The 12891-nt window shown below is 39.4% G+C and overlaps 1 protein-coding gene across 1 annotated transcript in view; it reads left to right on the forward strand.

Moving 5' to 3' along the window:
* The first annotated feature begins 5169 nt into the window (after positions 1–5169).
* LOC118443234 (uncharacterized) overlaps positions 5170–12891 on the forward strand; it is a 103351-nt gene continuing 95629 nt past the window's right edge. Inside the window, exons 1-3 of the mRNA XM_035869878.2 lie at positions 5170–5264; positions 5372–5459; positions 5656–5825. Coding sequence (XP_035725771.2) covers positions 5170–5264; positions 5372–5459; positions 5656–5825 — 353 coding nt within the window. The remainder of the gene's footprint in view (positions 5265–5371; positions 5460–5655; positions 5826–12891) is intronic.

A 12891-nucleotide genomic window follows, 5' to 3' on the forward strand; every position in this document is an offset into this window, starting at 1 on the left:
GTATCTGAAAAATCTACACATTAAAATACGTAGCTTTTAAATAACTATCGATATTATAAATGAAAAACAAAAGAGTAATTGAGGAAACGATGAATGAAATTGTTAAACTATCTCGATTGATCAATTTGAACAAAAAACAGATAAATAAATACTCGTATCTTTTCTATAAAAAAAAAAAAAAAAAAAAAGAAAAAGAGAGGGAAATAAAGGAAACGGGAAAAAAAGAGAGAGAAAAAAAAAAGAAAACGTAGAAAGCGGATAGATTTATCGCTAGAAAAAATTCATCGGATTTTCTCGAATCACACGTAGCTCTTCCCAACGTTTCTCGTCATTTGCCTTGACTATAGTTATGGCACGGTGAGCATTCAAATCCGCTATCTCCTATCTCGGTTTACCGTACGCTCGTTAAAAGGCGTACCTTCGTCCGATAAAAAGACTTAGGTGCTATATAGCAAGCCGCCACATGGACTAAAAATCCCAATGAGCTCGACATGTTGCCTACGTGCGAAGGACAGGTAGACAGTGCCTACGTGTGCGAGAAAAAGAGAAAGAGAGAGAGAGAGAGAGAGAGAGAGAGAGAAAGAGAAAGAGAGAAAGAGAAAGAGAGAAAGAGTCGCTTTAATTGCATCGACTTATCTCTTGATAAGCACAACGTAGAACCTTGCCATATGGTAGATTCGAAATCATCACTCTCGTCGACGATTTCCTTCGTCTACAACAACCTACCTATGCTTATGTATCTAGTATGTCTGTATGTATATATGTGTGTGCGTGTGTATGTGTATATGTGTGTATCTATGTGTGTGTGATGTATCTTTGAATCTAAATACGTCGAAAGTGCGACGTATACGTTAACGACACACGTTTACCATGACGCACTTGTTTTCGTTTTAAGATCGTTAAAAGAAGATTCGGATTCAATGGAAAAATGTCGAACGAACATACTTTTTAAAATTCTATTTTCCTTTATATTATAGCTTTCGTATATACCTATCTAAGTTATCGTATATGATCGATTCGCTCACATCTATTAGAAATAAGATGCATTATTAATATCATGACGTATTTATCAATAATTAATCTAAAATAGATTTTATATTCGCTTTTAAGAAGATAAAAGAAATAAATTCTTGATTTGGATTATTGCGATCAGAATAATAATAAGTTCATTAATTTTATATCCTCTTGAGTAGTGTATGTAATCGACGAAAAGACAAGAGATCTTTTTCGTCTGACTAAAAATTTCTCGGAAAATTTTTACCGTCGACCATCTAACGGCTGCACTTCGACCGGTCGAGGAGCTTTTCAGAGATTTTGGAAAGTAGCCGGACTTTGATTCAAAGACCAAAAGCTTCTTCCACTCGTTATACGACATTTTCATTGTGTTTCAATCTCATTAGCGCCGGCTTAAAGTTAAGCACCTCGACTCTTTTACTTTCGGCTTGTCTGCTGTTCGTTGACCACCATGAACTTTTTAACGGACGTTCGTCTTTTCTTCTCAAGGTATGTAGCTTATAGAAAGAATACGAAATATACGTAATGTAAAGTAGGAGGAATATGTATATATATATATATATATATGTATACATGCACATATATATATAATATAAAACGATATAAAAAAAAAGCAGAATCATGAAAGGGTTGATTCAAAGAAGTTCACTGGGAGAAAAAGGGAAACTTCTCTGAGAGAGTTATTAATTAAATCGATTATTCACCCTTCCCCAATTCTCAGGAAAATTATAATATAAATATATAAATCCAATTTTGTTTTTTTCTCTAAGATAGATCCTAGAATATTACAAAATATTGATTTTATCGATGTTTCAAATAGAAAAAGAAAACTATCCGTGAGATTTGTAATAACGATAAAATGATTCTACTATTTCCCTATGAATTATGATGGTACAATAATGTTCACGAACAAAAGAATACATGCCGTAGTACATACTGTTATTTCATTCGTCTCTAAAAACGAAAGAGTATTTCGACATACTATTTTTAAGCGCAACAATTGAACGTTATTTTATAAACTACGACAATATATCGATTAAAAAGAGATATTTTTCGTATTGGTACTCTTTATAAGCTCGACGATTCACTCCGCAGCATTTTTCTCTTTTTTCTTTTTTTATCCTTGTTTAAACAAGCCGAAGGTAATGTTACGTAAGGAATCGTAGTAGTTTCGAAAGTATAAATAAAAATTTGATTCTTTTCGTAACATCGTAATATCGACGTTATTTCTCATCAATTATATTAACTATCACGATTACAATATTTGAAAACGTCGATAACATAAAAAGAGTCCTATCTACTAGCGCGCAAGTAAAGGCGTCACCCTGCAAATATTTGCTCCGTATCCCTTATCTCCCTCTAGCTTAATTGCCATATGGTATCCCCAGGCACGACATAAGGTATCTCCCTGTCTTACGTGGACGTTACAAACATATAAACCTTTTTAAGATAGAATAATAATGATCATAGATATTTAAAATCAAAGCTTATGATTTTAACACATGGGCAACATATCTCATGCTTCTTGCCATATACGTATCCAATCTTATCCATGTCAAATCGTTCTCTATAAAAGATGATTATCTATAAAATAATAAAGATAATTTGTCAAGATTGAATAAATCGACAGATCTTTGAAGTTAAAAAAGACGAAGTTAAAAAGAAAAGTAATGAAATCTTATCATTAACGATCACGTCTAAAGCAAGGGACGACGAGAATGAAAGATAGAGAGAGAGAGAGAGAGAGGTAGAGGGAGAGAGAGAGAGCAAGAGAAAAAGAAAAGAAAATAGCCCAAGCGTTTTTTCGAAGCGTCGATTCGTCGCACTTCTTCCAAGCACTCGCCGTCCTTTCTCTTTCGCGAAGCGCGAAGGTGTGCGAAGTATAAGAAGAGAAAAGAGAAAAAAAGTAATGAAAAAAGAGAAGAACGACAGGTGGACCGAATCGCATTCAGAAGAAATAAACGGGCGCCATCGACGTACTTGAACCGGCACACCAAAGTCGTCCTCGTGCGAACAGGTACGAACGCGAAGAGCTGTACCATGTTGAGACTCGGGCCTGGATTCGGGTAGGTTCGAAAAAAAAAAAGAAGGAAAATATACCAAGAGAAGGAGAGGAAGAGAAGGTGAAAGGACAGAGAACGAGCAAGAGAAGAAGAGAGAGAAAAAAGAGAGATAGAGAGATAGAGAGATAGAGAGAGAGAGAGAGAGAGAGAGAGAGAGAGAGAGAGAGAGAAAGAAGCGGAGACAAACGGTAAGCCGAGGGAAGTACTCGAGCCGAGTCGAGTATCTCTCTTGGAGGTTCCTTTCAAGTTCTCCAGCGATGAGGCGGTGGAGGCAGGTCCCGCGAGTCCTTCAGCGCTTTTAAGCTCGTTCTCGTAAGAGAACAAGAAGGTAAAGCTGAAAACCAAGAGACACGTTGATTCTTGCAACGATGAGAGAGAAAGAAGGATAGCGAGATATCGGGAAAAAAAGAAAGATAGGAAGAGGGGAAAGAAGAGAGAGAGAGAGAAAGAGAAAGAGAAAGAGAGAGAGAGAGAGAGAGAGAGAGAGATTGCAGTCGCGGATGGTGTAGAAGGAGCTGAGCCAAGAAGAGGAAAGAGAAGAGAAGAGAGAAGAAGCGGAGAAAAGCGAGCAAAATGCTGGCCAAGTAGGCGGCCCGTGCCCATAAACAGGCGCGCGGCACAATATGAAAACATTGTCGAGGGTAAAGCCGCTAGGCATACAGCAATGTGCTGAGCTTAGCTGAGCGCGTCCAAGCGCGCAAGTGTAAGTGGAAGCGCGGCGGGCACTCGTAAGCCCGATCTCGCGCTCGATCTCTCGCACTGCCACGTCAGGACGTCAGGATTTCAGCTTGCCAGCTCTCTCTATCGCTCTTCCTCTTTCTCTCTTTCCCTCTCTCTCTCTCTCTCTCTCTCTCTCTCTCTCTGTTTCTCTTTTTCTCTCTCTCTTTCTCTTTCTCTCTCTTTCTCTCTTGCTTGCTCACTCGCTCGCTCGGTTGTTCGTTGGGATTCGCACGGCCCCGAAAAGTACCTCTTCGCGGCCCTCCGTAGAGAAAGGGGGAAAAGGACACCCCGAACAGCTCGGAATCCGAAGGAATAGGCAGATTTTTTCAGCTCAAATCCACCCTCGGCCTCGCTCCTACCACCGCTTTTGCTACTCGGCTTGGCGTTAATAAACCAGTCGCTAGTTGCTATCGTCTCTTTCGAATCCCACTCACCCTTCGTCTTATTCTTTTTTTTTTCTTTTTTTTTCTTTCTTTTTTTTTTTTTTTTTTTGATTCTACTGAATTTTTTCGAATAAAATTTGAGTCCGCTATGAAGGGGGAAGTATTTAAATTGTCGTAAAACTTGAGAAACTCAAGTGACGCATGCGCGAGAAGAGCATACGAATTTGAATGATATAGTCGATTATCGATGAACTTTTCTTATCAGCTTTATCACATAAGGAGTATGATAAGCGTGTAAGATATCAAACATAAGGTAAGATACTTGAGAAGATGAAATAAATACACTCACATGGTGTATTGTTGCTTTTCATTGTAATTGGAGCTTCGAGGGAGGGGGAATTGACGAAAACGTAGCTTATAATGTGAAAAGACAGGAAGGATGAAAAAGAAACGGGCGTTACGTGGTCGCAACGATGGAAACACGTCGAAACGGTGGCTACTTATAAAAGAGGGAAATGGGACTAGCCATTTGGGGCAAACTACCCCCGAGTAGACTCACGCGAACGATCTTATCGGTTTTGAGCTCCCTAGCTCTTAGTTTTACGTCGAAGCTACGTTGCGCGCGCCCACCTTGCGGGAAGAGACGAGGACTATCTCGGCTAGCACAATTGATTCCTTGCATTCGTTATTTCCCTGAGAGCGGACACACTACTGTCGTTCGATGACTTTCCGCAAGGTCCCTAGTTGATATCGCGTCAATTAAGTCCGTCATGGAATATTAATGAGTCGGCGTACAACCTATCTAGATCTGCTCGACGCGTTTACAAAAAAGAAGACGATTTTGAAATCAAGACAGGTCCCTTAGGACGCGTAGCGATCGCGATAATGTCAAAACCTGCGTGTTCTATGTATCTACCTAGTACGCGTACGTAGCTATTTTTTTCCGTGTCTTTACGGCTGCTTCGAACGACGTCGATTTTATCCAGACAATGTGGATGTTTCTAATTAAAGCATTTATCATGCCCTTCGGCCTAGATCTATATCACTTGTTTGATTCTTTTACAAAGTCATCTAGCAAGTTCAAGTAAGTAATCGTTAAACACGTCAAATCAAACTATTTTACTTTTATAAGAGTAAAACTTGTATACTCTATATAAGTAAGTTCCTTTACATTTGACGTCATGAATTTAGAATCGTCCAGGGACAAGGACCGACGCTTAGACGTTTACGCCGAAGCATTTCCGAGGATCCGTTGGATTACACGGGCTCGGTCTTGCGAGTAACTCTAGTCGAACTTAACAGTCGGTTAAGTCCGAGGATAGTTCGGACCGTTTGACTAGTCTAGTTAGTCCGGAGGGCACGAAGTCCAAACGGTAAGCCACTTCGCAAGCTGCGCTATACGCCGATGGCTGAGACTCGTGCAGTCGAGGTCACGGAAATCTGCCAGTCTTATCTCGATTTGCATAAATTCATAGTTGCCAGCTTTGGGTATCCTTCGACCTAAGGATACCGCGAGAACTCGGCTCTTCTCCCTTCGAGGACAAAACTTTCTGGCTCCTAGCCATTATGGATCCGCGCGTGACCGTGTTTCTCAATGGCTCGAGGACATGAAAGCCGAAGACCGATCTTATGAGGAATTTCTTCGGTTAACGAGAAGATTCATACAATTGCACGAAATATCGAAGAAGTCTAATGCTAACTGCTGATGTAACGAATATTAAAAAGCGACCAAATTGAGGCAACGAGAATACCCGCTTCGTGTATCCACGTTGACATCATTTTCGTCTCTAACGTAAAATTATCAGTTATCCACTGATCGTTTCGTGCCAAACGAGAGACACCTCCATCGACGTTGCCTGAGAAGCGAGAATGAAAGCAAGAGAAAAGAGAGAAAGAGAGAGAGAGAGAGAGAGAGAGAGAAAGAGAGAGTCCAGTGTACGGGCTTTATGGAATTAATAAAATATTCACTCGGCAGACAGACGGCAAAGTAAGGCATATAATAATTTTCTGGCACGCCACCTTGTGTGTTGTCTCCGTCGCCACGGGTTGTACGTGACCGCTATCGCGGAATCAGATCAGAAAATGGCGCAAACCTCCGATAAATAAGATAAATATTGTAATGCGCCTTCCCGTATAGGAGGAGTAGTAGAACCGCTACTAGTCGAGTCGCTACCGTCGTCCCCGCGAAAAACTTTCAAAGTCGCGTGCACGTCCATCAGGCGAGCCAGGTGAGCCCTAATGTCGTGTTTCGCGTAAAACGCTGACGATTGGCCTGGTTCAAGGAGATTCGCTGAGTCGACCGAGTCGAACGAGTCGACCGTTATCGCGGCTAGCTCTTATCGCAGAGCAGAAGTCATTATTTGTCTATCGTTCGATCGTTCTCTTCTGTACTACACGAGACTCCTACGTTACTTGGTTACTCCCTACAACCACCTTGTCAGCGGTCTAGTTCTCTCTTTTCCTATGCGTTTACTTTCATCATCGACTAGACCGATTATAGCTCAACCGATTATAAATCTACCGATTTCGTTGCTCGACTTGGCTCGACTCAACGATATTTTCCTCGAAGAAAGATCGATCGAATCTGGCTGAGCGTGTATCCTCGAGTATTTTATCGAGAATACCTTTCTCCTATCACCTCTTCGTTTCTTTTTTTTCTTTTTTTTTTTTATTCTTTTTACGTCGTTGTTATCACGCTATAGAGCAAGATTCTTCTATCGATAAAACATATAAAATCGTTATTTCATCGTACGAGACGAACGACATCATGGAACTTTCCTCGCGCGACTGCTCTTTTCTTTCTCTCTCTCTCTCTTTTCTTTTACTTTTATTTTTTATTCTTTAGCAAAAATTTTGACAAAAATGTAGCCACTTTTCAAATTACGTGGTGAGCGTAATAATGCATCCGCATACCTCGTGAAATTTTTGCATTAACGCGCACATAACTCCTCCATGTTTTCATTTTATTGAAATAAATAAATTATTGAATAGAAATCGAATTATACTTTATAGAATGAAAATCGTGGTGAAACGTGGAATATATAATACGTATTTAAAAATATTTTGTAAGGCTTAGAGTTTCATTATTCTCTTGGAAAGAACAAAAATATTAGATGTTTCGTGCGATTTTATTTATAAAAATCTATCCAGAGGAATATCTTCTTTTCTTTACCTTTTTTTTTTCATTTTTTTTTTTTTTGTACAATCTCAAAATCATAAGAAAAGTTACTGTTCTTTTATCAAAAAATTTTCATTTATATAATCGATATTCTAGTATGTATATATATATATATATATATATACATAACAAAAAAAAAATCAGAGATATTATAGCTCGTTTCGGTATCATTGAAAGCAGCTTTTTATTTTAAACAGAACGAGTCCAAGCGAGGAGACGGCAGCGGCTACACGCGAACGGCCCCGAGAAGGCAACGATAATCATTAGACATAGATTCGCGTAGGGGTGACTGTCCGTTCCTCCCTTTTCCCGGCGGACTACCCTTCACCCCGCACGGCTCCGTACTTATCCACCGAAATTCAGGGTTCCCTCGTCCGCAGGATGCAGTTCCGCTCGCAAACTCGAACTGCAGCCATGGGGGATGCACGGGGTGATGAGGTGGTGCAGTCGGTTGCCATGACGACCCATCGTCACTGGACACCCCTCGGCCCTCGTTTCACCTCCGTTTCTACCCCCATGCACGGAGATCCAGCGACTGGACAACATCGTCCCATGCAACGTACAAGAGAGAAAGAGAGATACATATAGACAGAGAAAGCGAAACGGAGTGCAAGAGAGAAAGAGTAAGAGAATGAGAAAGAGAGAGAGAGAGAGAGAGAGAGAGAGAGAGGGGAAGGAAAAGAAAGAGAGAGAGAGAGAGAGAAAGCGAGAGAGAAAGAGAGTGAGGGAGCCGAAAGCACTGCTCTCTTATTACATGCCTCTAGCTTCGTCGATTGCTCTCTCTCCCTACCATCTCTCACCCTTTACCCCAACCTTCCCCTGAAGCTCTTCCTGTCGGAATACTCTCGTAAAACGGACTTCTCGGACACCGAAAGACGTACAAGAAACTCGGCTTTTCCGTTTTTCGATTTTAACTAACTATCTTGTATTATTTCTTTCATTTTCTAAAGCTAATTGATCATCTTTTAGCCCTGATTTCTGATGGAAAAAAAAAATTCATCCGACGAGAATTTACATAAAGATTAAAAATATTATGAACAATGAGGAAAAGAAAAAGTTAAGTATACTGAAGCATTTACCATGTTAAAGAGAGATAAGTTCGGGGAAAAAAGTTTCACGTAATCTCTAAGATCGTAATGTCTTAATACACTACGGATGAGAATGCTGAGAAATGGTGAATAGGCGGATGAAGGACTATGGCACACCCTCGAGTTTCTGGTCACGCGAGAGACGACTTTGTGAACTCACCTCGAGCGGGAATAATTAATGAGCATCGAGGGAATGGAAGTATGCGTGTGCAAGTATAGTATTTTTAAATTTTCCAGCACTTCCTACTCCAGTATCATTTTGGTAGTTCGTGGGTCGACGAAGCTGACCGAGCAAGCGAATGAAATAGTCGATATCGCACAGATAATCCGGCCACGATTGTGACCGTCACCCAACTGAGATAGTCAAAATAGGAACGGATAACGTAACTTTCGAACTACTTTATAAAAAGCGCAGTTTAACGGAAACGCGATTTACGAGGTTGTAAAAAGGAAACACAAATATATACATACATATATATATATATTTATATATATATATATACATATATATATATTTATATATATATATATATATATATATATATATATATATATGTCTCTTTCTATACAGCCTGGAATTATTGGACTCCGCAACCGTGTTCGGTATACAAAACTTTTAACCCGTAATTCTCCGAAACCAACGAATACATCAAAGAGACGAGTTTATGGTATACAAAAGATTGTAATATTCGTGATTAGAATTTGACTATATTTCGATTTTTCTCAACCCTACACAAATCGCAATATATTGTTAATAACACTGCTTCTACGTTCTAAGTATCTATATTTATGAAAGAAATATTACAAATATAATAATTATTGAATACAAATTCAGAAACAATATTTCTCATCTTTTTTAAGCTAAACAGCTTATATTGAAAATCCATTGTAATCATATACAATATCAATTTCATTCCTTGATCAGAATATAATTAAGAAATGCAAAAAGTCAAAGACGATTAATTAAGAATCTCGTCAAATTTTCATCAAAGTCGATCTCGACAATTGTTCATTGTGCGATAATCTATCTGTTATGCGATGACTAGAATCATGCTCCTTTGTATTTGCGAATAGGAGTAAGCGAAATCGATCGGTGGGATCGATCGGATCGATGAGAGAAACTTGTTGTGTGAACGATCGGATGAGAGGGTGACGAAAAGGGGGTAGCAACCCCCTTTCGTGTGTCCCGCTAGCACGCTGACCCTATTACCCATTTACACGAGCAACTGGCAGTACACAAACACACACACGTCGAAACGCGTTCTCTATACCATAGCGTTTGGTAGAGGCGCGTGGACAACGCGAGCGCGTACCTTGGACGCGCCTCTCCGCGTTCGATACGCACGTATTGGCCCCCATCGATACCGATCAAATACCAAAGATTCTGAGGCAGCCCGAGTGCACGTGCTCTTGAATCGAGGTGCCTGTTGCTCGTCACATCGTTCCTACGAGAAATATTCCTGGCGTTTGTATCTCGACACCCCTTTCCATCGTCCTTATTATTCCAAGTCCGCTAATGTTCTTTTTAAATTCTATCCTTTTCTTTCATTTCTAGATCCTATATAAATGTTTGATCGCGTTAAAAGCGCGATATACGATGATTTAAACAAGCGATATAATATCTGTATCATTTATTTAGTAATTGAAGCGTTAATTAACATGTTAACCGATAATGACGGGTTAATTCATCACTAATATTTCATTTTTCATCATTTGTTCATTTGTATCACACTCCAATTAAAAAACAAAAAAAAAGAACATTATGCATCCTAATTCTTCATTTTACGATTTATTTATTTATTTCAAGTATTCTGTCTCCATTCGAAACATTTTATTTTTAATTAAAATAAATTTCATACATATACGTTCGTTTATTGATCGAAAAACTTACCACGGTTTAAGTATGTCCGGTTAAAAAAGGGAAGTTATAATACTAACGATAGAAAAAAATAGCGCCTTTCGTATATCTTCACATTATACAGGTACGCCTCCAGCCTCCTAAATATTGCTTTACCGTCGTACAAGCTTGTATAATATCTTACCTTACCAAATATCAAAATGTATCGTGGAATTATTTCTCGGTGATTTCATTCTACTTACAACTATTATACCATGGAAATCTCGCGATTATCTTTAAAGTAATTTCCAAATTTTTCCAACAATTATCAATAAAATTTTCCGAATTTTTCGCGATGTGTTATCCTTTGATCGTGATTTTCGTTAATGGTGAAAAAACAATTGGTTTGCTGCTTGTAGTACATTAAACCGTAGTACGATTGTATCGAATGACGGTTCGATCGTTTCATGACATACTCTCTCTCCCTTTCCCTCCCACCTTTCTTCCCTCCCTCTCCCTCTCTCTCTCTCTCTCTCTCTCTTGATCCCATCGATTGACCGAGGACGCGTATTTATTGTCGCGTTGCATTTAAGCGGCCTAATGAACCGCGCCGGGGCAACGCGTTCGCGCCGATGCGTGTAGGCGTTTATACATATATATATATATATATATATATATATATATATATATATATGTATACGCACGTACACGTCGCGCCCCATACGATCCCGTGTTTATTTCCACAATCAGGCGAGTCATAATGCTATTATCAGAGGGTGCACCACGGGGGTGAACCACTGTATCCCACTACACCAATGCAGACGACCTACTGATACGGTAACCCTATTGAGAATGTCCGTACACAGAACTAACGTTTGGGAAGAATTACGGTTAGGCATCAAGCTTCATTGACTTTCGTCCTTTCTACAAAAGCTATTTGCTCTTTTGATTTTCTCTATAAGAGAAAAAGCAATTTTCTTATCATTGTATTGTTGATAACAAACGAAATATATAAACGTGAAACGTCCTAATAGATAAGCTTATACGTTCGAAATGATCTCTTTCATTTTTATAATAAATAGTAATTAAATATAAAGATATTCGATTGTTTGAGAAAAATTGAAAAAAGAATTGATTATAAAATGTTCGATATTAAGAAGTTGCATAAATGTTTTTATAAAGAAAAAACAAAAAAAAAAAAAAATGAAAGTGCCGAACGCGATACGAAACGAAATTTGAAGGCTCGATTCTCAATCGGCCTCGGCATAATTGCTTGGATTTCATTCGATACGATATCGATAGGAGTATGGAGTTGATTTATAGTGACACTGTACCGTTGTTGCTGGTAATTTTATCTCCATCAAACGTTTTTCCAGGAAATCGAAGCCAAATGGGAATATTAATACCTCATTGTACTCTCGCGTGTTGCCGACACTTTTCCCGTTGCGCGCCGATGCTTTCCATCGATTTATTTACCAACACCCCCTTCTTTTTTGTTCATAGATTAAAGTGAGTACTTCGAATGCTGCTCTCGCTCCCGTATAAACCTATACGCATATACGCACGTATTCACGTACGCATCCATACATTCGCATTCATGAATTTCGGAAACTGCGAGTTAGCACGAAAAAGAGGTCCTCCACTTAGCTCCGCTCGGCGGAAGCTCCTCGTCGAAGCCTTTAAACGGTCGAATTCCAAACAAAAATAATTTTCGTGCGAACGAAATTTCGCTAGCTCCGTGCTTCGACGTAATAAAACAAAATGAGTATAAAGTTTCGTTGAATACGGGTACTTTCAAATTCGATAATGTTTTTCATGCTCCTCGTAAATTGGTTCCGTTGCTTCTTGAAAACGTTAATTAATCTGCGTATTAGATGCGTCTTGCAAACGAAGATGGTCCCTACTGGATAAGGTCTCCCTAAGATAATCCTTGTTTGGAGTCGAGTACCATATCTTGATTGAAATCTTTGTCTCGTTTACCGACCCATCTCCACTAGAAACATAATGAACAAGTATAACAGTGGATATTGTGTTCTCGCAAGACGTTCACGTAGGTATCTCTACTGTGATATTATTTAAAGGGGAAAAAGTTGAAGAGATAATAAAACAACTAAATAATCGTGCAAGGCTATAAAAGTATCTCGATTATGGTATAATAGTTACACACATATAAATTCACAGACGTGCGTAGGCACTCACCCTTTTTCTTTCCGCCCTTTATCCCTTTAATCAGTCGGCTTTTTCACGATCTCGAATATACCACGGTTTATTTTAAAGACCTCCGCGCAAGTGGCATATAATCCTCGAGCAAGATAATTACGCGTATACCGTGCGGTAAGAAATTATTCGCACGGTCCCGTAATGCCAGCTTATAAACAAGAGCGGCTCGCGAGCGCGTGGTACTTCATATTTTGATGCGTCAACGAAAGATAATATGATTTCACGTCTGTCAGTAGGAGCCTTCGAAATGAGTGGATTAATGCCGGGTGAAGGTGAAGAACGACGATGAGAGAAAGAGGAAGAGACGAAGAGAGAGAGAGAGAGAGAGAGAGAGAGAGAGAGAGAGAGACAGATAGACAGAGAGAAAGGGTGGTGGGAGGACGATGAG

The sequence above is a fragment of the Vespa mandarinia genome, chromosome 9 (assembly GCF_050613455.1).
Source record: "Vespa mandarinia isolate Hongniang chromosome 9, ASM5061345v1, whole genome shotgun sequence".
Taxonomy (NCBI): domain Eukaryota; kingdom Metazoa; phylum Arthropoda; class Insecta; order Hymenoptera; family Vespidae; genus Vespa; species Vespa mandarinia.